Source organism: Cyanistes caeruleus, chromosome 2 (genome assembly GCF_971803275.1).
Source record: "Cyanistes caeruleus chromosome 2, bCyaCae1.hap1.1, whole genome shotgun sequence".
NCBI lineage: Eukaryota > Metazoa > Chordata > Aves > Passeriformes > Paridae > Cyanistes > Cyanistes caeruleus.
Window position 1 is genome coordinate 113543776 of NC_141702.1, and position 24088 is coordinate 113567863.

A 24088-nucleotide genomic window follows, 5' to 3' on the forward strand; every position below is an offset into this window, starting at 1 on the left:
TGAAAAATACTTGGTGCTCAGGCAGAATCAGCGCAGACAGATATTGGGTAATTCTGCAATGAATGCCAAGGGACATTTTTCATGTTTGTGTTGGAAATGATCCAACTTTAAAAATTTTATAGTAACTTTAATAATGGGTTTGTTCACCTTTGCCAAAGGGGAATTAAGGCTTCTCTTTAAAAGACTGTTCACTGAAGGTTTGAGTTTTAATGGGTGAGGCCTGATGGGCTTCAATCAACAAAAAGATTCCTAGACTCTGAGTGTTTAACATCTACAGATTGGGAGTAGCCAGAAGATACAGAAGAGACAAACAGACATTAAAAAACATAACTCCCTGGGGCAGTCAGAAACAGCTGGTCTGGGAAAAGGTTTATAAGAAAACCAAAGAATGAAGGCCAAATTAGCATAGAAGGCAAAGGGATCAATAACTAATAGGAGACTGAATACTAAGAATTGTGTAATATAGAATCAATGAATAAGAATCAGATTAATAAATTAATTAACTACGATTAAATGAATAAGATGATTAAATGAAGAAGAATTTTACTCTAATTCCATGCCCATCTCTCTGAAGAGCACGACTGAGCACCAGATGTGTGCAGCAGACTTTCTCCTGGCCTGATTTCAAGATGGGATCTTAGAAAGGGACCTGTCCCAGCGCTGCTGTTACTTTGGGGTATTTATTTGGGCTGGGCTGGGGGGAGATGTGTACCTTTATATCAGCACATCCACCTCTGTTAGGGGACTCATCCTGATCCCAGCAGGATTTGGTTCCCTTGAGCAGAAGCAACAGCTTGTTGCAGCACACCTACTATTGCAATAAGGACAAAACCCAGCTTTTTTCATACTGCAAAGCAAATTCTCTGCAGGAATCTCTGGGGTTGCTCATGTCAGACGCTGACACGGTGCTGAATCTCCAACCCACAGCCTGCTCCTGCTGTAGAGCTACAGCCCTCTGGTGGCACCAAATCACTTATTTTGTGGAGAGCTGCATAATATTATAGGGGAAAACTCACCTTTGGGCTCTGACCAGTAACCTGGTGTTGCCTGGAGGGGTAAGAGTATCTCTGGGGGAAGAGTCCAAGAAGCAGGGTGCAAGTCAGCATCCATCTGCAATGCACTACATAGACAAGACCCCCCAGATAAAAATTTCTAGAGCAAATTCAGTGACTGAGAGAAAGGATACTTAAGAAGTGGGAGGGTGTTTACCTCACAGGACTAGGAGAAACCTTAGAAATCATTGTCCTGAAAAAATTATTGGTTAGTAATGAACCCCTTAATAGTGTTCTGACAGTCAGCAATAAACTCTTCTCTCTCCTAAAGGAGAGTGAATGAAACATCCCTTAGTCCTGGGTAGTGTTTGTTTAGCTTGATATTTAAAGTGTTCCAATGACTGAGATCTTGTGATATTTTATTCCCTGTACTTCATTAGAGGAACAATTAGCCTATTTGTCTTCTATCTCATTCATAGCTTATATTGCACAGTTTAAAGTCATTATCCCTTCACCTATTTACTATGATCATGGAAAAGGAAAAAACACACAAGACCTTTTTTTTTTTTTTTTCATATTTGAATACATGTTCTTTGAGTTTTCCTTAAAGCTAATCAGCACAAATTCATTTCATCTTTCTGATCAATCATATTCACAAAAAGGTTCTGCTTTGAATGCCTTCACAGCAGTTTTTTCAGACAGGACATGGCTCTTGAGCATCAGTTTCCAGAATGAAGAATAACCTCAATTTCCACCCATGAGATCTCAGCATGAAACACTTGTGACACATTTCATTATCACGCCCTCTCTGAAGTTTTGTTCTGGACTAGAGGGACAGGAAACCCTGGGCTATAGCATCAGGCTCTGAATAAAGCAAGAATAACTTGAAAAGACAGCAAGGGTGAATGGAGTGCCTCAGCTGGGCTGTGCTTGTAGATGAGATCGTTTTATAGCAGCTGAATAGTTGTACCAACAAGCTGTCATATTATTGCTGAGAAAACACTGAGCTTGGAGGATTAATTTGAAAACTCTGGGCACACAGCCTGGGGGGATCTATTGGACTCTTACCCTGTCTTAACCCACCAATGTAGAAAAGGTTTTTGCCATGAGAAAAGAAACAGAACTGGAAGTCCCCAGCACAGGGAGGTTACAGGAGCCCCAAGGTTGCCCCACAGCAATGGCCAGCAAAATGTGGCCAACCACAGCTGGGACTGGATGAGTTCTTATCAGAAAGATATGGTTCCTTTGGATTTTGGCATTTTTTAATGCATTTTATGAATTTTTATTTAGTTTGAGAAACTTGTGTTGACTTAGGCAAGCAGTAAGGACTACAAGCAGCTCTTGGCATTGCCAAAATATACTCAAGTTGTGCATAAGGGATGTAGCCAAGATAGTTTGCAAAGTGGTTTATAACAATACAAGCAATTAAAGGAGAAACAAATCACCCTCTAGTACCAGAGATTTATTGAGCTGTGCAGCAGTAGGTAAACACCCACTCTGGGGTGATGGTGATGTATCATATACTGCATTTACACAGCAAAGAACCAGCCTTCAGATTTTGTTGTTGGAAGGAGTCACACATAACCTGGGGACAAAGAGGGAAAGTGCAAATTTTCCTCTGTGTTCCCTCTTGTTTATACTGCAGGCATTAGGGTGAAAAGTGTTCTTTATATAAATGTTCTTCAATACACACTCATTGTTTTAAATCTAAAAAGGTTTCAAGCAGTTGGTTAGGTGTTTCATTAATGTCTATACAGATAATCTTTCAGTCCTTGGGCCATCTCTAAACAGGAGTGAGTGTACAAGATCCCTGGGTAGGTAATTCACCTTTGTGGTCCATTAGATGAGCCAAATAATTCAGTGCATAACAGAAGCAGATTGATTTTTCTGGGGTGGTTTTGATTCTTTAATTTTGAAAATAGCAACAGCTGCAGTCTGCTCCAAACTTTTAGGTTTTCCTTTTAGGCTCTCTTACTCTGATTTGCTGCATTTGTATTCAGTTTTGGGCTCCTTGCTCACAAGAAGGACGTGGAGGGTCTGCAGCACAGTCTGATGAGGAGGACCTGAGGGAGCAAGGAGTGTTTAGCCTGCAGAAAAGGAGGCCTGTGGGAAACCTTATCTCTCTCTACAACAATATGAAAGGAGGCTGTTGTGAGGTGGGGTGTGGCTCTTCTCCTGAGTAACAAGTATGAGAGGAAATGGCCTTAAGTTGTGCTAGGGGAGGGCTAGATTAGATATCAAGAAAAAAAAATTTAGCCAGAAGGGTTATCAAACATTGGAACACGCTTCCCAGAAAAGTGGTGGAATCACCATACCTGGAAACGTTCAAAAATTTGTGGATGTGACGCCTGGGGACATGGTTTAGTGGTGAACATGGCAGTGCTGGGTTCTTAGAGGCCTTTTCCAGACTTAACAATTCCATAATTTCTGTGATTTATGTGTTCACAAGCTGTCTGGAGGCTAGGGTGACTCCTCAAGTCACCTCCCTCTCAAAAAGACACTAACACAGGGCCTGAGTCATGTAAGCTTGTCTTGGCCCTGGTAAAGCTGCATCTATAGCAAGTCAACAACAGAAACTGCCCAAGTTTGGAAGCAGGGATCTCACCCTAGGGACATGCATGTAACAGCATGATATACCAAACCCAGATTTTCCCAGTAGAAGGCATGGAACAATTTTCAATAACAAAACCTGGGACTGCAAATGTTCCTCTGCAGACAGACCACTCAGTTTAGGGACATGGTGAGGCCCTGAAAAGCCTATCCTTTTACTACCTAAGGACTTCAGGTCAGCTTGGACTCAGTGCTTCTTCCAGCCCCCGAGAAAGAGATGGGATAGCACTTCCATGGGCTTTTATTTTACTGAAAGGCTGTCTAAAGCCATAAAAACTCTTGCCATGAAAATACACCGCCCACAATCCAGCAGAATCTACTTTCTGATCTCTTCTGGAAGACTAACTTTGTTAAAAGCTCAGCTGCATTGTTGGAGTAAGCAGGCTGGTGCAGCCAAAGAGCTGCAAATGCCGATGTGTTTGTGCAGCATGGAGGCCAGTGGTTTCACGTTCACTGGTTCATAAAGATCCCAGACATTTCTGGGAGATCTGTCTCTGTTTTGCTGTTTATATAGTTTGGAAGGAGACTGTGGAGCTGGACAGTCTGTGTGCACAGCCTAATTTAATTTTGTGAGAAATCATTTGATATTTCCTCATGGCACTTCCAAATAATCTGAAGCAGAATAAGAAATATGGAGGAAATGTCTAATGATTTTCCCCCTTTAATTCAGATTTAGTAGCAGAGAACCCAGACTTTAGAGTCACCTGAGCTCCAGCTGCTTTCTTCACTTCTGTACTTGCCAGCAGTGTCTTGAGCTCTGTTGAGCTTCCAAATACATGTGATTTAAATATCCATTTAAGGTATGACCATTAAAAAGGGAAAATGACTTTTATATGAATTATTAACAGACATCTCAAAATTGGAGTATCTGGGTGTTGGGCTTTTTGTCTGGGTAAGTAGATTAGGGAAGAACCATTCCAAGAAATGGGATTTTTCAAAATGAAAGACAGGAAAAAAAATTACTAGAGGAGATGCATTGAGGGGAAATTAAAGCCTCTCAGGGAATGGCAGCACACACAGACTCCATCACAGTGGAGGTAAATGAAGAATGGTGGCTCTCCATGGGATAATATGGAAAGTCCACCATGGGATGGCATGGCTTTTGGCTACCCCCAAAGAAAGTGGCTTGCCAAAGAGGCTTTATTAAGCCTGGGGTTTTAGCTCCTCTGCTGCTTGGGTGCTTCTCATGCCAGGTAGAATTAACCTGCAGAAAGGCCTGACATGAAGCCTGAAGTGAGAACCAAACGCCCAAATCTTGCCCATGGAGCTGGAGTAATATTTAATTTTTATATACGATCCCGTTATTCTAAACAATCACAAAACTCAAACAATAATTAAAAAAAATTAAAAAATAAACAAAAATTAAAAAAACTCAAACAACAGAAATCAAGGCCTGCCATCCACTCACACCAAAATCCTGTCTCAGCAGAAGGCCTCTGTGCACAGCTCTGGGGACACCCCCGTGGGACAAAGCTTTCCCCCCAGCACAGCCATGAAAGGCTTTGAGCTCAGCCTCCAAAGCTGCAAAGCACTTGTTTTGTTTTCCACGGATAATGCTTTAATCCAGCGGGTGAAAGCTGGACGTTGCTCTCTTTTATCCTGGCTGTACACAATTGCAATGCTGGAAAAGAAAAGCCCCTGGCCCTTCTGTGCCCGCTGCTCCTCCGAACTGCTGACGCCTGGATGGGCAGCTCCAAGGCGGGGCCATTGGGATTTATTTAGTTCACCGCCGCAGACGCTGCCTTTAGTGCCACAAACCACCCTGGAGACCAGCCCTAATCGTCTGGGGGTGTGATTATGTTCAGCTCTTCCTCCCCAAAGCCCCCAGACACAATTCAGATCCAAACTGGAGAGACAGGCAGGCACACAAGAGGGGACCCCGGCACCGCACAGCCCCTCTGAAGCCATGTACAGGAGCAGCTTCCTGCGCGAGGTACGCAAGGAGAAGTACGAGCGCTCGGATGCCTACGATGAGCTGCGAGGCTCCCCGGAATTCGACAGCTTGGCCCAAGCCCGGGGCTTGGAGAACCTGCAGGAGCTCAACGAGCGCTTCGCCAGCTACATCAACCGGGCGCGTGTGCTGGAGCAGCGCAACAGCATCCTGCGCAAGCAGCTGGAGACCTTCCAGCGCATGGATGAGCTGGTGGGCTTGGACGAGGCCTTCGCTGGGCAGATCGAGTTCAACCGCCAGCGAATGCGGGAGCTGGCTTCTGACAGAGCCAAGCTGGAGCGGGAGGAGAAGGACGCCCAACGCATGCTCGACGAGTACCGCAACAAGTAAGGTTTACTATCCGTGGAAGATGGGTGGTGTCGTTTCCACAGGGAGTCTCTGTAATCAGGATGGGTTCGGTGTCACCAGCTCCTGCTTGTGCCTGGGTGATGCCTCTCCAGGTGTATCAGGCTTGTCAGGAGGGCTGGCATGAAAGCCCATGGAGAAAAGTAAGGTATCAGGAGTTAGGGAGCTGCAGCTCTGCCTTTTGTGGTGTCACTGCTCCATCATAGATGGGAAAATGCCCTCCCCATTCCACAGCAGCAGCCCTGGCACACGCTGGCTGCTGTTGTTCATTAGCCTTAGGAGAGCTGTGCTCTGAGCTGCAAAGGGGAAGAAACCCATTGGACTACCAGGTGTCTCAAAGCAAGCCTTGTGTCTGAGCAGCCCAGAGTTCCACCATGCCAGACATCTCCTGCCATGTGCAGGATGCCTCTGAGAAGCTCTTACTTACAGCCACTATGAAGGGCCGGTCTGTGCCGGCCACATCTGTGATGTGACATGAAAAGAAAGGTGATGCGTTTTTTCCCTGGTGTGTGAAATTTGCCCTCCTCTTCTTCCTTGCATTCTATATTTCCATCTCATGCCACTAAAACAGTAAGACCAGGCTTCCCCTAACTGCACCTCTTTAGCATCTGTGGCACCATAAATCGAAATGCAGGAGCCTCAGATGCTGATGGAGATGAGTTCCTTCCCTCCAGCAACAGGCAATTTTGGTCACGTGGCTTAATTACACAAGAGTTGGTAAACATTGCTTATGAAAGGGCTGCTCACGGGACAAAAGGATCTAATCCTGCTGTTTCTTATTGGTCAGGGATTTTTTTTTACCCCCCAAATGTCTGTCTGGCTACTTCACCCATGAGAATTTGCACCCTGCCAAATGAGCAGCCACGTGGGGCTGTGAGCTACAGCACACCTATGGAAGTGCCAAGCCCTGATCTCTCTTTCTCATCTGAGAGGAGAGAGCAGCCCATCCAGGTGCACTGAGGATTATTGCTGCCAGTGGTCAGATGTCCACAGTGTCCTGACTCAGTCTGGGTAATAAGCACCTGATTAGGCAGGATTGTATTCCAATATTTATGAGCAGGAAATTCAACTATGAGTCAATGCTGTAATTTAACTCTGAACTTGACTCTGGAGCTTGCTCACGTGTTTTAATTACACGGTGTCCATGAGTATTTGACTAAACTCAGTACTTAATTTTCTAACTGCATATTAGTTAAAAATCTGTGTGAATACAGATACCTCTGTGTGAGTACAGGATTGGTAATGTGACACAAAGTAATTTACTTTTATTAGAGCTGCTTTATACAAACTGCAAATAGGCAGGGAGTAATACAGGACATTGAAAAATCCAGAGGAGGAGACAACACTCAGAAAAGGAAAGAAAGATGCTAAAGGGGTAGTTAGTGGCTTACCAGAAAAAAAGGGATGGTACTTTGTTTTACAATCCTGGAATGCTCATTCATTACAGCAGCTGTAAACAAACATAAGAAGGAAACTTTGGTTATCTCCAAGCCAAAAATTGAAATTTAAAAATTAAAGATACACAGGGCCATGACAATGGAAGGGCAGTGGCTGCTTTTTAACCAAATTGCACCAGTTGGTTTATATCAAGAAATGAATTTTGTTGGGTTTTTTTTCTTGGGAGCTGCTGAATTTGACTAGAAGACAGACGTGAAAATTTCTTCAGTGTCTGAAAAACTTGGTCTGGTTTTAAGCTGCAGGTTTTAAAACAAGGCCAGTGCCCTGGTAAGTTATACCCTGACCTCCTGTTGGCTCTGATTTCAGCTGCTGAAAGTTATAAATAAAGCTCCCCAAACAAAATATGGGAGGAATAATCTTCTGTGCTCTATTAGGGGCTGCTGAAACCAGAACCATTCCTGTGCTGAAGACTTACTCTCCTCCCTGAGTCTGCATTCTGTTGGCAACAGGCACTGTGGGTTTCCTGCTTCATCTTGAACCATAAAGCTTTTGGTGCACTAGGATGAAAAAAATCTCTTAGAGGGGAGCATTGTGAATCAATTAATTGACAAATGTCTGTGTCCTTCAGGAAGGCAAGGAATTTTGACCCTTAGAACCCATTCTTTCACTCACCTTCACAACTGGAGAAGTAGATTTATATCTAAGTAAACCTCTTAAGCTACATTTATATAAGTAGGCCTTTAAAATTTGGATTTATATAGAGTAGGGCCTAAGAGTACAGGTCTGTACAATTAAGTGTTCATATACCATAAAAAAATAGAACTTACATTAAAATTTATTTTAAATCCTCTATGGTCACATTCATAGCTTTTCTCATTAACATAAACAGTTCAGCCTCTGTATCAGGAGAGAATTCTTTCTCTTGAAGTTGCAAAAAAAAAAAAATCAATCAATGCTGGGAATAGTTTGGCTGCATCTCATCTCATAAAAAAACTAATTATGCTACTTTTATTGACCATCACTGTTATAGCAACATTGCCTCTGGCTGTGGGAAAGGACTGTATTTCCCTCTCCATGATATTGGGAAAGATGCTGGAATCCAGATTTCAGTGGCCTTGACTTCAGAAATTAAAATTGCTAATCAATTGTTTCATTAAAAAATTTGTGAACTGCTAATCCAGCGGATTTTGAACGTGCAATACGATTCCCTGGAAGTTGTTGGGCACAGTAATTGGCACAGTGCTCCTCAAGATGAGCTGCACGGTGATGCTCTGGTGAGCTAACACCCAACAAGTGTGAGAAAACAAAAGGAAGTGGGGAAACACGATAGCTAGGGTATGGGGACTGGCAAAGCTGCCTTCCAGCCCTGTCTGCAGCAGGGATTGTCTCAGCACTGCTGCTGCTTCTCTGGGGATAGGAAGGACTTTATCCTGCTGCAGCTGAGGTGAGGAGCATTTGCCTGCCCTCCACACTCTCCACAAACTGCCAGGACCTTGTCCTGTGGCTGTCAGCTGCTCAGCAGTGGCTTCTTGATAACACAGGTGGAATCTGTTGGTAAATCAGCAGAGCACAGCCCTCTTGGGCTCATCTGAGCACTCAGGGTGTGATGCTGAATGACAACTGTCAGTGGCCTGCCCATCATCCTTGTAGGAGCTCTGTTTCACAGTCTGTGCTGTCCTTGGCACCCAAATTGCTGCTGTCTGTTGAGAGAAGGTCAGTGAAGTGCATCAGGGAAAGGAAACATGACAAAGGCAGTAGCCAAGAGGAGCAAGAGTTCAGTAGGATTCGACAGAGAGGCACCATTTTTCTCCAGATAAAAGGCTCAGGTTTGACACCAAATTGAGCATCTGGCCATTGTGCATTGCTGGGGTGGATTGTTACTGTCTCCTCTTTGGAGGGGAGCAAGCCCTTGCACTGCAGCAGAGGCAGGGTCAAAAAAAAATGAGGTGATGGAAATCTTTAATCCTCTGATCTGCTTTCTTTGAGGCTGGCAGCTCCATCCCCTCCATTTCCTTTCCCTTATGCAAAAAAAGCCCTAAACCTGTTAACATCCCTTTTCTTTCAACACTCCAAAAACATTTGTAGCTGACCTAAAGCAACCTGATTAGGTGAGAAGGTTGGTGTTCTGTTGGTTTTTTTTGTTTTTGTTTTTTTTAATGAAGCAAATTGACTTCATGGCTCTTAAGCTCCAGGAAAGTCTGACCAGCAACCATCTAATAAAACAATTTTTGGACATGTCTATCTAATTACCAAACATCAAAATCAACTTTGTAGCATAATGGGGCTGTGACCTGTCAGCCATTGCACTTAGAGATACATTTCAGCAGGCACAGGGGCATCCTGAGGTCTCTGAAGCATTTCAAAGGGGTTGATAGCACTTTTGCACTGATCTTCTGGAGAAGATTGAACATCACTTGAAAGAAATTCTCCTTCAAAGGATAATCACACAGTATTAACTCTCTCAAGCTGCCAGGTGGATTTATGGCTGTGTGGCACTGCACATATTTGGGTTATTTGAGAATGAAGGAAAATGTAGCTGAATATTTTAGTCATTGAAAGCTATTTTGAGTGAGGATCTAGAAATGAGAGAGATCTGAATTACATTAGGCCTGAGGTTTGCACACTGAATCCATAGATGGCTTTTATTGTAACTGTGTGTTTGATTTTCACAGGATTTGCTTCATTCTTGCTCAGCTCTCAGAAACCATCTAAGTTAGGAAAGTGTTTACTGCCAGCTGCACACAAAATAAATTTAAATAGATAGAAAACTGTTTGGAGGTTAGCTGCTTGGTAAAACAGCTTAAAACAAAGGCAGTCTCACTTTGAAGCTGAAAAATTTTATATTCTTGGAAGTGAAACTGGTGTTAGTACTGTATGGCAAAAAAGGACATTGTTTTAGTCTTTTCAGCAATTTGTTAGAGTGATAATGAAATAAAACCTTGCCATTTTAATTTGGTTCTTTGCTCCTCATGTAAGAATTGAAAATAGATCAGTGACCAACCCTGCTAATATTATGGGATTTCAGAAGAAGCGATAAAATCAGAGTCCAGGTTAAATCCATTTCTTTGCTCTGCCAAGTTCCTCCTTTGCTGTCCTGGTCAGTTTTTGAGTGACATCATCCACTCAGCTTTCCAGGATGTGTTGGAAGACATGAGAATAACATTGGTTGTTTGTCCTTCAGGAGATGGAAAGGAAGAACTGAGGCTGACATGATCATTGTAACTTGATCCTTGATGTGTTCAGTCCAGGAGCTGCCAAGTTCCCTGCTGACTGGAGCAAATCCCTTTGATGTCAGCAGCACATCTGGGCTGGATCAATGATTTCAGAAGACAGACAGGGACTCATGTTCAGTTCTGAATTTTGGCTTGTGTTGGTGTCCATTGCTTTTATTGCAAATGACAGTCCCTTTCCACCAGAGCTGACTCGTCACCCACCAGAGTGTTTCTTGTAGAAAGTAAGACAATGATGGCTTTTTTATATCTCTGTACCTCTATTTTTTTAGGGAAAGTAAAGTGTTAAATTCAAAGGGTTAAGACTGTATTTCTGCAGCTGTTGGAGCTTGATAAGCCACTTGTTCAGTACTGATGGCAAAGTTTCATTGCCTTGTATTACTAAGTTGCTTCTGGCTGGTTGTTTTTCAGGGGCTTTTTGTTCCTTTGTTTTTTAATGGGGTCTCATTAAACCACATCTACCGTTAAACATTTCATGTGAGGTTTACTTAAGGAAGGGAATTAATTACAATAGTCAACAATTAAGTTTTGTACTCTGTGGCTAAAAGGATTTTCTAGAAGATAATTTTATTTACATACAAATGCAGAGCCCTAATTCTTAAAGAATATGTGCAGTTTCCTCAAATCAAAGATAAAAACATCATACATCCATCTCAGCACCAGGAACATGCACATTATGAACTTGTGGACATTTTACAAAAGCATAAGGATAGTTGGTGAAATGCAGCTCTCACTAAGGCTCCTGTGTTGTTTTGACCAAGCTAAAATACAAGTTACCATTAGAGGGGACACAGAGCTGGACCCATCTAAGCTTCCTAACACGGCGTCGTTCCTGCACAGTCGATATGTGAAATCACAATCTTCGTGTTTGATGTGCCTGTCATTAAAGTGCTTACTGAACAGCAGCAGGCATAACAGATAACCAAGAACAATGTAATTAAATGGTCGTGTGCCAATCCTCACAGAGTAACCACTGCTGGCTGGCTGTCACTGTAGTCCAACCCCAATGGAATATGCTTTTATTGTAGGTCACCTATTCTTGGCCATTCTGTAAAACACTGATAGAAAATGTATGGAATTTCATTGTATTCTGTTACATAAGCTGGAGACAAGAATTAAAGCAATTCTGAAGTGACTCTCAGCATCTGGGACCCAAAAAATAATTAATGCTAATGCATTGATAAATCTTTTGGGCCCTTTCAAGATTCCTGTTCTCCTTCAGCGTGAAGTACATCTTGTGTGTGGCAGAGCAGATAAAAATGCAGTTTGCAGAGGGATGAACTGCTGAACTTTATCTCTTTTTCTCTACTTGCAGGTATAGAAATGAACGTGAATATCAGCAGAGGCTAAAAGAAACCCTGGAGCGCCTTAATAAAGTAAGTCTGGGAAAATGCCAGGGGAAAGGTGCATAATTTTTTGTCCTTTGGTTTCATTTACTACAGAGAGCTGCTTTGAGGAATCAGTGGGAAGATAAAATGTCAGAGCAAGGCATTTCTTGTCATTGTGCCCTTCTCCATCCTCCCCCTCCCTAAGCCTTGTGTAAGTGTCTGAGCCTCGACGTGTGCGTACCTTGTCCCCACGCTCTTAAAATAGAGACACTGTATTAAAATACAGCCAGTAGTGATAATCATGCCATGAAAAATTGCTGATTGAGTCCATGTTTTGAAGCCTGGAGTGTCTCAAAGCTCCTTAGTCCCTTGAAGGATATGGTCAGCGCTTCCCAGGACAGACCCTCAGCTTCCCATTAGGTTTCCAAATAAAAGAGAAGGCACAACTCCCCCTCATTTATATCAAACTACACTCTCTTAAACCAATACCATGGGAAAAGCAATAATAAAACTAACATTTAATATAATATAAAGCTCAGAGAAAGATAAAAGTTGGCTGAAGTCTTTTGTAAGTCTCCAACCCAGGTCTATAAAACTGAATAATCCTGATTCATCCTCTCTTGCTGCTAGCCTTCATCTGGGTGAAGAACATAGTATTATGTCTTTCCCCAGTTCTACTTTGCACAGGCTCTCCTTCATCTTCTGTACTGGGGAACAATTAAAGGTGGATTAAATAGAGATTGTTTTTTTATTTTCTTGCTACAAATGGCTGGGCCTGCTCTGCTGGAGCATTGTCATATCAATGATATGCATGTTTTATGTTAAGAAAAGACAGAAAGCACACTTTAGCATTTCTGTCTCCAGTGAACTCTTGACATCCTGCATCAGTTCCGTTCTCCAGAACAGCCTGCTCTTGAACACCCTGCAAAAAGCCCTTAAAAAAAATTGTGAAGGTAAATCTTTTGTAAGGGGTTGTTGGAGCTGGTAAGTCTCTATTCACAGATCCTCTCAACCAATCTGTAGCTAGAGAAAATTCAGTTGACTCACCAGCCCCAGGCACAGCTCACAAAATCTTGAGGCACAAGGGTGTTTTTTATCCCAGGATGTCCCTGGCCACCTCTGTCACAGCAGCTCCTTGCACTAGAGCACCCAGTGCTGCAGGGAATACAGCTGGATTTCTGTACAGGGCCCAAGATGTAGCCTGAACACCTGCAGGTGCAAACTCATTCTTTGTCTGACAGCTGGGAAAATACTAGTTCTGGAGAGATCTAAGGAATTTATCCTCCACAGTAAACGAAAACATTGCTCCAGCACATAGGTCAGTGTTCTGGAATCACCAGATGAAGCAGAATGGCTTTGCAGAAGTTGAGTGATTAGCAGATACTGCAAAGTTCAAAAGGAAATTGGCAGACACTGCACTGTTCTGACACAGCTCCACCAAGGAAGCTGGTCTCTTTGAAAGCATGGAATAAAAGCATTTTTCCCCTTTGAGGGGACATTTGGAAAGCTGAAACCTGCTTTTGTTTATCCCCTGCAGAAATATTTGCTTATAGGTATTATCTAAGGTCCTGGGGGTTCTTTTTTGGCTCCCTCCCAGCATGGCCATTGTCCTGCTGATCTTCCTCTCAATAGGAAGGGAGAGGAGTGCAGAAAAGCAGCGGGCATTCCTGATGGCTGGCTCTGAATGTGCTGGGCTGGACGTGTCTGAATCAGCCCCTGGCTCACAAAGCAGAGCCTGCTGGAGAGTTCTCTGCCTGGGAGGCTTAGCAGCACAATCAGACAGCCAACATCTACACATTTTTGGAGCAGCGCGTGCTGTAGGCATGCAAAAGGAAAAATCCTCTCCTGCCAGTCATATGCTGCACCCACAGATCTCAGTGGCTTGTTTGCAACCCGTGATCCGCTCACAGAGGTGTTTTTTACAGCTGGTAATGGCACATGGGCCATTTGAAAGAGATGCCTTTACATACTCCTTTTTCTTTTTTAATTCTTAGAGTTAAATGCAGAAAGCAGGACTTTCTTGAGGCAAATTGCAAACTGGTGGAGGAACTGGCAAGTTTTATAGAGTTGCAAGGAAGATTCTGTTAAAATATTTTGGGATGCCTTCTCAAAAATTATATTTTGCAGTCTTAGCTAACGCCAAATCTAAAAAAGAAATAATGCATTAAATAGAAAAATAAAACATATCATTACTCTTACATGTTTGTAAAATATATTGCCAAGTTCCATGGAAATGATCCTAAATTCCAGGGTTTGTGTTAAATAACATAACATAGGAAAAATCTAAATTAGGTCTAAATTGAAGAGAAATGGAGATTTCATTGGATTTGAAGACCAATGCCACTCATACCTATGTACTCTGAGATCATGATTGCTAGTCATATAATTTGTTCTTTGAATTAATTGAATGTTAGGAACTTTTGTCCTCGCAAATCTCAAAGTATTATAAACCTGTGCAGCAAGATGATTTTTTCTAAACCTGGTCAACTGTCATTTTTATTTCCAGAAATGGCTCCAAATTAATTGTGCAAATATTTGTGGCATTTGAGAACATACGTAAGAGAGTGCAAATGCTTTGGACCATCCTGGGGTTTTAGGAGGACTTCTTTACTGGGGATCTTAAAGAGGCATCAGGATACCTCAGATCTTGTCATGACACCAGAGAAATCAATGCCTTAGTCTGCTGATGTCATTTGTTTAAGACTCATCCACCCTTTCAAGATTTTAACACCAAAATCTGGTATTTCAAAGGCCCACTGCTTGTCTCCCAGCATTATTTGGATGGTGCCAGTGCCAAACTGTATTGTAAATCACATTAGTGCAGAACATGGTGAATGACACACCTCCTGTTTGCTGGTTTTAGGATCCTTCTGCATCTCCCAGTAGGCTCTAACGCTGCAGGCAGGCTGTCCTGTGGGGCTGCTGCTGTGGGCTCAGCACTCCAGGCACACAAACCACCCTTGCCACATGTTCTCTGCATTGCAGGAAGCTGATGAAGCCCTGCTGTGCAACCTGGAGCTGCAGATCGAGTCACAGTTCCTGCAGGATGACATTAACGCCACAAAGGACAGATACAAGAAGGTAACTGGCTGAATTTGCCCTCTTCCTTGTAGAGAGAGATGTGGAACTTTGCCCTTCTCCATGATCAAAGGGTGGCAAAATAAAATTTCTTTTGTGTTTTGGTGGGTGCATCCAGCACTGTTTATTTTCAGTGGGAGGATGGTTTCCAGCACCCAAACTCACTTCTCAGTGTCCAGTCACTACAGCTGCAGCAGAGTCTTAAATTTGTCAGCCTGGTATCATGGTTTAACCCAAAGTGCTGATGAAGCTGTTTTAAATTTCACATCGCTTTCATCACCCAATTTTTTGGGTCAGGGCACCCCAGCTGATCAGCAGACATACACCTGTGGATGTATGATTCCACTGCAGCTGACTTTAATGTGTTGCCTCCTTCCTGGGAGAAGTGTGAGTCTTGGGATGAGGCCACTGTCCCATCTTTGCTGCTTTTGAAAAAGCATTCTTGTGCCTTTTTTTTCAGGCCATATGCAAAGGTATTTGTGATCCTTATTTTGAAAATCTCCTGTGAAACTGGAAATCATGGAATCTTTAATTCTATGAACTGTATAGTCCTTGGACAAAAGTCTGTGATACAGCCCAGTATGATGAAACTGTTAGCACTCCTGCACTCAAAAGCAGGTGTAAAATTGCTTTCCAAACCCAAGTCTGAACATGAATTGGACTTTTATGTGCTAAAACATGACATGTCTAGAAATAAACCCCAGGAGTACATGGAAATGTCTATCTTACTATGGCATTGTCTAATGAGAATGTTCTTACCTCATCACAGAACCTCATGGAAATCCAGACCTACGTCAATGTCTTGCAGCAGATCATCCAGACAACTCCTCGTGTGTCCCCAATAACCACTGGCATATGTGAGGCAAGTATTGCTGCTGGGAAATGCATGCAGCTCTAAGATAATGTTTACCCCTCAAGCGTCCCAAATCCTTTAACTTCCACACCAAGGTTAGGTGAAAACTGTCAAAACAATGTGTAAGTATTGAATAGTGAATAAAGGAGAAAAGAAATTAACTGTAGCTTTGAAAAAACTGTATCAATGAGGATAGAGAGGTTAGCTTTGTCAGGTGTACTCCAGCATACGTGTTATCCCCAAAAATGTGTGATACAACACATTGTTGAAGTAGTTCTGCTTCTTCTCTGAGGAGGAGATGGCAGGACACATGAATGTTTGAAGAGAAAGGAAATCTTATCCTGAAAGGGTGAGATGTGGTGAAAATTTAATTCAAATTAATTGATACAGATGAGGTGAAAACTTGATGATTTCCACCAATATGAGTGGCTATGCCAGGAATGTTCATTACTTGGAAGAAGATATGAACAGGTGTATCTACAAGGTCTAAGGTGTATTTTTACAGCCTTGCCATCTGACATCTCTATTCTTAAAGCCACCCCACCATTCAACAGAATTTGACTCGAGGTTTAATCTGTCCTTTGCTATTTTCTATTTGTCTTCACAGTTGATTTCCAGTAGTGCAATTTCTTTTGGCTCTTTTTAGGAGTGAACCATACTTTCCTGTACACACATTGTTTTCTTCCAACCAGGAAAAGCTGATAGCGGAGAGGAGGATCCCTGTTCTGCAGAGCCAGCTGGAGGAATACAAGAGCATCCTCTGCCAGCTACAGGCACAGAAATACAAGCTGCAGACAGAGGTATTGTAATCACTAGCTGTACACACAGCCATGCTGCTCATTGACTGCTTTTTTTTATGGTTGCATGGTAAAACATCTAACATGGCTTTAACACGGTTACGTTAACTTGGTGGACTTGGAGGCGTGTTTTCCTTTTAGATTTCCATCTTTTTCTTCAGCTGTTTCATTCCCATTCTCTCAATGGAACAAAATGTCAGGTTTAGAAGGCCAGGGAGGGCTGTAGGTGTTGTAGGTGCAATGAAGCTGTCTTTGCTTACCAGAGTGGCTGATGAGGGAAGGTTTGGCTTCCACGATGCAAGTGGATTCCTGCAGGACAGAATCAGCAGGATATCATGGATGGAAAAGACTTGCAGGGCTCCCATGACTTTCTTACTTGCTGAGCTCTGGCTGGAAATTGGCTCCATGAGAAGTGATGGGGAACCCTCAGGGCTCTCTGCCCAATCCTTTCTGTCGCTGCCACATCCAGTGCTGAGCTTGCTGTGGGAAGGACTGGACGGGTTTGGGGAGCAAAACTGAGAGGGCTGTTGAGCTACGTTCGGCTTTCTGCCTTCATCCATGTCACTGCTAAGCATTAAGCCAGCACCTCTCCTGTGCTTGGACACTACCAGCAGGAAAAACCACATGCTTTTTGCCAAGCCCTGATTTGCAGAAAGTGTCTGGCCAAGACTTTGACTAGTTGTCCTTGCCCATCTCCCAGCCAAACCTGCCCTAAATCAACCTTCTGTCTCCAGCCAGTGCCTGCAAACATGAGTGCAGTGCAGGGCCGAGGGCGGCAGGAGGTGGACGAGCAGCTGAAGGCTGCAGTGGGTAGAAACCAGATCTGAATAGTTGCCAATGGCATCTCTTCCTCTACAGAGGTGAATATATTTTAGCAGATGGGGTGGAGAATGACCCCAAATATAGCTTCCTTTGTGCCTCTAGTTGTCCATCCGGGTGAGAAGAAAAAAATATTGACAAAAACATCTTTTGGTGGGATTTTGAGCTCCTTTGGACAGCCATAGCAGCAGCTCATAACTTCCTGAGCATAACTTCTTTCATTAGGGGCAGGACAGTGTATTTTCCTTGATCTCTTTCTCACGTCTGATGCTCTGGTAGAAAGGATACACACACTCTGGGATGGACAAGAATCAATAGGGGGATGAGATAGTGAATCAATACAGAGAAAAAGGGGAGGAAATCAGCTGTCTGCTGGCAGATGGAGAGAGGCAGTCTTTAGGGAATTAATAATCCGATTCCAAAATCAAATCTTCCCACCCTGTCTAGAAAGAGATCATTCATTCATTCATTGATCATTCATTCATTCATTCATTCATTCTTGTGCCTTGAAATTAAAAGAGTGAAAAAGCTTTGTGTGGAGGTCAGTAACACAGTTGCTTGTGATGGTGAAGGCTGGTCTGATGACAGGTGTCATAGAATTTCTTTGCTGTCCTGTTTCTGGACCTGATAGTCATGTGCCTAAGAGGTCATGAGCACTGAACAGAAAAGAGTCTTAATTCAGTTGTACACTACAACATCACCAAACTAATGCCAAGGGACACCACTCCTATATGTAGGCTCTTAATTTTTTTTTTTTAATCTTGTCTGAAGCATATAGAAATAAATCGGTTAGAAAATAATTCATTAGTCACTTATTGCCCCCTTAACTTTTAGTGAGTTCATCTCTCTGAAATGTAGTAAAAAAAATAAAAAATGTTAAGTAAGTATAATAAATAGCTAAAATAGCAGAAGAAAGTGAGAGCAGAGTTACAAGGTGAAATATCCCACCTGAAACTCAGCCCTTATTTTTGGAAGGTGATTTTTACCACCTCCTGGTTGATGTGCTCTTTGGTTTTATCACTGAAGTAAAAAGGCTGAGGAATTGAATTCAAAAGAAGAGTTCTTTAGTTAAAATGAGACCTTAGGTGTTATTTTCCCTGTCTGCAGACCACAGAGAAGGAGGAGTGGTTATTCCTTGAGCTCATCTTCCCAGTTAAGAACTTCTACTGTCCTTGATGTTTTTTGAATGACTGAACAAAGGTAGTGAAATTGCTTCTGTATTTCAGCAGTGCAGCATCACATTGTAATAAAGCATCACTTGCCTTTCATTATGCTTAAAATATGGGGATGGTGAATTTTTCAAAGCTGCTTCTTTCACCACCAATTTTATTTACCAGACAACCATGCTGGAGCAAGCAATTAAAAACACCCAGGAGAGTTATGACGATGAAATTCAGCTTTACAATGAGCAGATTGAAAACCTTAGGAAGGGGATAGAGGAGGCTGAGAGGATCTTGGAGAAGTACACCACTGACTGCCGCCAGCTGGTGATCTACCAGCAGTCCCTGGAGAACGAGCTGGAGCGGTACAAACGGATCATCGAGAATGAGGACAGCCGGTAAGGCTGGATTGCTGGGCACTCACAAAGGGAACAGTGGCCTCTTTCATTTTGGAAAATGTGTGTTTAAGGGCGTTTGGTTCACTCAAAGCTATAGCATTCTCACACCTTTCACTGGTTGATATCCAGGGACAGAAATCTAAATAGATGCAAAATCTGGTCAAACTTCTGCCAAGGAAAGGGTCAGAGCCATTTTGGGCTTCTCCTGTCCAGTCTCTTTTCTGTGTGCTGTCCTGGCATCAGTGTGCAGAGGTCAGGAGCACACAAAAGCAATCTGAACATCCTCTCCTCAGACTGGGTGTTGGTGACACTTGCTCGACATTACCAATTGCAGGTTGATTTTTGAACGGTGCAGACAAAACAAATGTCCTGCAAAGCAAAACATTCTTCACAGCAAAGCCATTCTTCAGGCATGGGGAGAAAGAGGAAAAACAGAAGAAATTGGTAGGGATTTGAGTCGTGCTTGAACCTACAGAGGAGTACTGTCTCCCTCTAATGTCAACCATCAGCCACAGTGGAGAAAAGGATCTTTCAGAGCAGCAGAGCCAGACCCCTGAGCACCCAAACTGCTGCTCCAGGCTGTGCAGAAGGTGCAGGGGAAGAACACAATAAATACTCCATCCTGTATGTGGGGAAGGGGAATTTAATTAATTTTCAGAGTCTTACTTTGGACACTTTTCTATTTAAAAGTATCTCAACAGGGTAATTCTCAGTGCCAAAAAATACATGGACACAGGGTCCCTGAGAGGACAAAATATCTCAAATTCCAACAGAGCAGACTGGGGAGGCCAAAGATACAGTAACTGTTTTGCAATAAGCCTGCCTCTCAATTTTAATTTTTAACCCTTAATACTACTGACTCCTCAAATGTTTTCCAAGGAAGAATGCTCCAAATTTCCTATTTTATCAGCCAGCATGGTAAAAATGGATTCACAGTTCTTGCTGACCTCTGGTAGTCTTGGATTGACTGTTTGCCCATCTAAAACCTTCCCATCTTTTCAAAGTGCCATGCTAAATGCAAAGCTGTTGCTACATGTTGTAATTGCTGGTGTACTTTACCTAATGGAGTATCCCATGTCTCCTGCTGGCAGAAACCAGCCTCACTCCTGTAAAGGTGCTGTGGCTGTCTTAACTTTCCCCAGACAAGAAACAGCTTCCTGCCATTCTTTTTGACTCCTCACCACAGAGAAGTACATTTCTTTAACCTCTGTGCTTCGTTTTGCACAATTTCACTTGTTTTCACTGAAAACGGTGGGGAGAGAGCTGATGGATGCACGTGTTCTCCACAGGTTAAACTCTGCTATAGCAGGAACCCCAGTCACACTCTTCACACAGATATACCGACCTGCCCAGCCCCAGGCTTCGAGGGGAAGAGGTAAAGCTGTGGTGTGTCTTTTCTGTGTCTGTCAAGAGAAGCATCATTGTATTTTAAGCTGTTTGTGCCACTAGTCATGACAGCCTGACTACAGGCTTGTAAATGCAAGACAGCTTAACTCAGCTGGCCTTGAGACAAGCTGTCAAAGGCCAAAACCACCAGCAAAAGCATTTCTTTGCTAATTTCTACAGTTAGTACTCAGGCCAATCAAGAGTAAAATCAAAAAGGCACCTGAAATGGTGGGGAGAGCTGCAGGTTCTGTGCCGACTCATTCTAAAATGTTTGTTTGTGCTTCAGTGATGTGCAAAGAGCACCAAGGTGTGTTGGGTGCCACAGGCAGGCAGAGGGTCCTTTCTGAGGCTTGTTTTCCTATGAATGATGTCTCCTCTATGCTGTTTGTTGGCTTGTTGGAATGGGGATACTTCTAAACCTGGTACCAGGGAAATGGCCAGGGCTAAATGAGCAAGACTTCTCTTGACAAAAGAGTTGGTATGATAGGTTCCAACATATGGGATGACTTATATCCAAGGCTCACTGGGGTTTTACTAATGACAAACTGCCTTGAGAAAGGAGACAAACCATCGTATGAGGGATGTTCGTGGAATGCAGCTGTAATTTTTCTAACTGCTGTGTGAACTGTAGCAGTTTTATACTAAATGGTTCCATAATGCCTGAGGCCAGATCCTCAGCAGCTGTAAATAACTGCTGTTGTGCAAAGTGGTGTTTTATACCTGCTGAGGATTTGGCCTGTCTCTAGACACACCACTGATTTCACCTGCTTGACAGGCAGGGTATTTCATGTGTGTTACTGTACTGTGGCAGGGGACAAAACAGCTGCCTCGGGAAAAGTATCTTAATATCTGTCTGTCCCCATGTTCTTCTCAAACCCTGCCTCCTCTGCTCTAGCTGCTCATGCCATGGAGATCAGTAGCCTGCCTGTGCTCCTGCTGCTGCTAGGCAGTCATGGGATCCATGATTGTGCAGGAGGTCAGAACAGCCTGTGGGCAGGGCGTTCTAAGAGCTCAGTGACAGTGTCTGAGTGGTGCCATTGTGGGTGGGTGGCTTCTCAGCTCTGTGGCCACCAGCCACTGCTGCTCCCTCCTGGCATGACTCTCAGCATCTGTCAGGTTGTTGACTCCAGATTGTCAGGAGTGGAGGTGCCTGGCTTGCTTTTAGCCCCCTTGGGACACAAAGGCTCTCCACCTGCAGCAGTGAGGGCAAGAGGCAGCTCTGGCATTTGCAGTGACTGTATTCAAGCACTGCTTGTTGTCTCTTTTACTTTGATTTTTCTTTAGATATCACCCAGGCCATGCAAGACATCGCCAGTGTAAAGCCCAGACAAAAAGCCCTGACAAAGAAAATTTCCAGGAAAAAGGAGCTGATGTCAAGAGACATAACCGACAGTCACTCGCCTGAAAGAATGTACGAAAGAACTCTGGAAGGTTTTGACCAAGATCAGATGGAGTTTAGGCACGAAGGCTCAGTCAGGTGTGAACCTGAGCAGGAAGGACCAGAATTTGATGAGAAAGAAATGGGCCCAGAGGACGTACCTGACGGAGCCCAGATAAGCAAAGCCTTTGATAAATTGTGTAACATTGTGAGGGAGAAAATAAGAGTCTACAAGAGACCAGAGGCTAAGCCTGATGCCCATCCCAAAGGGCGTTACGTGCTGGTGACAGGGGAGGAAGGCCATGAAGAACCGTGCATCTTGGCCCCCTCTATCCCTCCTGGGGGAGGGATCACAGTTTCCACTGGCAACGGGAAGGTGATGAATGGTGGTGAGGTGGAGCCCATACCAGAGCTGCCAGAGCCTGCCGAACCATCTGAAAAAGAGAAAGGGGAAATCTGTGAAAGGAGAGAAGAGTTTGAACTCCCAGATAAACAGAGAGAGGAGGGGAAAGAAGACGTGCTTGAATGGGGGAAAAAAGCAAGAGGAAAAATTGAGCAAATCGCAAAGTACCCAGACATCTCTGAGCCTGAGCCAGCTCCTTCCCCCGGTCTGATAAGCCCAACTGAGCCAGGACTCCTTCGAGAGGCAGAGTATGAGCGAGAAGATAAGCAGGGCCTGTTGTTCAGGGAGGCAGCCTTACCTGGCTCTATGAGCTATGAGAAGGTGGAGGTGGTGGAGTCCATTGAGAAGTTTTCAGATGACAGAATTCAGACGTACGAAGAGACAGCAATGATTGTCGAGACAATGATAGAGAAAACAAGCAAGAAGAAACCAGGTGACAAAGGCTCCTAAGTGACACATACCCTCTGATAGTCGACTTGTCTGGCATAGTTATTAAATGACTGTGTTTTTTTCCTGACCGAATGATACAGTAGTGAGATTTTTGCTGTTTGGTATGGAACAGATTGAAACCTTGATGGCATTTCTGTCTGATGTAGGCTCACCTTTGGTGCAACAACCATTAGCACTCTCCAGGGCACATCCTATGCAACTGATTTTCATGATTAAGACACATGGAAAGTGATTATTATGACAGAGCTGCCTGGCTTTCCACAGTATCCGGGACAAATTCGCATATTCCTCTACTGCTCCCATAACTGCTGTACGACCCCCCCCCATCTTTGAGACAGCTGCAAATGTTAACTTGTGACATCTGGTTCATTTAATAAAAGTTTTGCCTTCTACTGAAGATTGTCACTGTGGGTTTATTTTGCCTCTAACATTAACTCATAGTTGCTACTTGTAAACATCACATGAGTGGTGTGCAGGAGTTTTTCCAGGGAAAGGGCTGGATACCACTTAAATAACCTGTTCTAAATATCTCCCCCTTTCAGAGACTTTAAATAGCAATGAGTTTGGCAGACCTTTCTTTTTGGAAATAAAGATCAAAATATGTTCTTACTGCAGATCTTCTCAGAATAGAATTGCCTGAAGGGAGATATCCCTTATAAAAGCTACTATTTGTCCTTCCCCAACACAACTAATTTACTTATGAATGCCAACGAGCTTTTGAGAAGACTGCAGCCAAAGACTGTGTGTTTAGGTATTTTCTTTAAGTATTTCTTTGGACTGCAGAGTTTAATACTGCCACAGGACCCTGTCTCACTCCTGTTACTTGCAGTCACACGGAGCTCCACAGGATTGTTGGAATAAACAGTGCCTTTCTACCTCCTGGGGAAGCAAAAAGCAGCACTTGCAGCAGCAACAGCTTCTTGCAGCTCCCAGAAACCTTCAACTCAAGAAAACAAACAAACAAAAAAACCCCAAAACAAAACAAAACAACAACAAAAAAACACAAAGAAAAAAATCAGGGGAAGGAAATCTTTCTCTTGTATGTCTGTAAATAGTGAGCTCAACTTACAAGTGCTCATACACCAGTCAGGCCTCAGCTTGACTCCAGGCACAAAAATGATCCCACTAAAGCCCAAGACTTACTGAAGGGCGGTACTAGATTAGTCTTGACACATTTCTTGTCCAATCCCAGTTCTCTAAGTTTTCATTTCAGCTTCCAGCATTGGTGTGCCTTTTCTTTCTGCCTGTTAACTCCTGTCAGCTGCAGCAAGGCAGGGCTAGAAGCCATTTGAGCTGACAAGCCTGAGCTTCAGGGCTAACCTCTTCATTAAATGCAGATTCTCAATGAAGTGTTTAAGTGTTAAAGTTTAACGGTGAAATAGTTGCAAGCATCTATTCAAGAAGAGACTGGAATGATTCTCAGGTTACTTCAGGCACATTCTCACTTCTGAGGCAACCAGAACTACATCAGGAGGTTCCCTGCCAGACTGTACAGCTGCAGACATGGCAGGA

The 24088-nt window shown here is 43.4% G+C and overlaps 1 protein-coding gene and 1 long non-coding RNA gene across 2 annotated transcripts; one reads left to right on the top strand and one right to left on the bottom strand.

Annotated features, from left to right (window-relative positions):
* Positions 1 to 2902: 2902 nt before the first annotated feature.
* LOC111926120 (uncharacterized) lies at positions 2903 to 6036 on the bottom strand. Its single transcript, XR_002862700.2, has 3 exons — positions 5891 to 6036; positions 4307 to 4359; positions 2903 to 3055 (listed from the first exon to the last, which is right to left on the bottom strand). It is a non-coding gene; the product is annotated as an uncharacterized LOC111926120 (long non-coding RNA).
* BFSP1 (beaded filament structural protein 1) lies at positions 5492 to 22973 on the top strand. Its single transcript, XM_023922735.2, has 8 exons — positions 5492 to 5879; positions 11842 to 11902; positions 14840 to 14935; positions 15702 to 15794; positions 16478 to 16585; positions 18739 to 18959; positions 20249 to 20334; positions 21630 to 22973. Exons 1-8 carry the CDS (start codon positions 5509 to 5511, stop codon positions 22574 to 22576), a joined length of 1983 nt encoding a protein of 660 aa, XP_023778503.2. The 5' UTR covers positions 5492 to 5508; the 3' UTR covers positions 22577 to 22973.
* The last annotated feature ends 1115 nt before the right edge of the window (positions 22974 to 24088 follow it).

Coding starts and splice junctions, on each gene's coding strand:
- BFSP1 (XM_023922735.2), top strand. CDS start 5,509: ATGTACAGGAGCAGCTTCCTGCGCGAGGTACGCAAGGAGAAGTACGAG. Junction 15,795..16,477: donor TAACCACTGGCATATGTGAG/GCAAGTATTGCT, acceptor TCTTCCAACCAG/GAAAAGCTGATAGCGGAGAG. Junction 20,335..21,629: donor CCAGGCTTCGAGGGGAAGAG/GTAAAGCTGTGG, acceptor ATTTTTCTTTAG/ATATCACCCAGGCCATGCAA.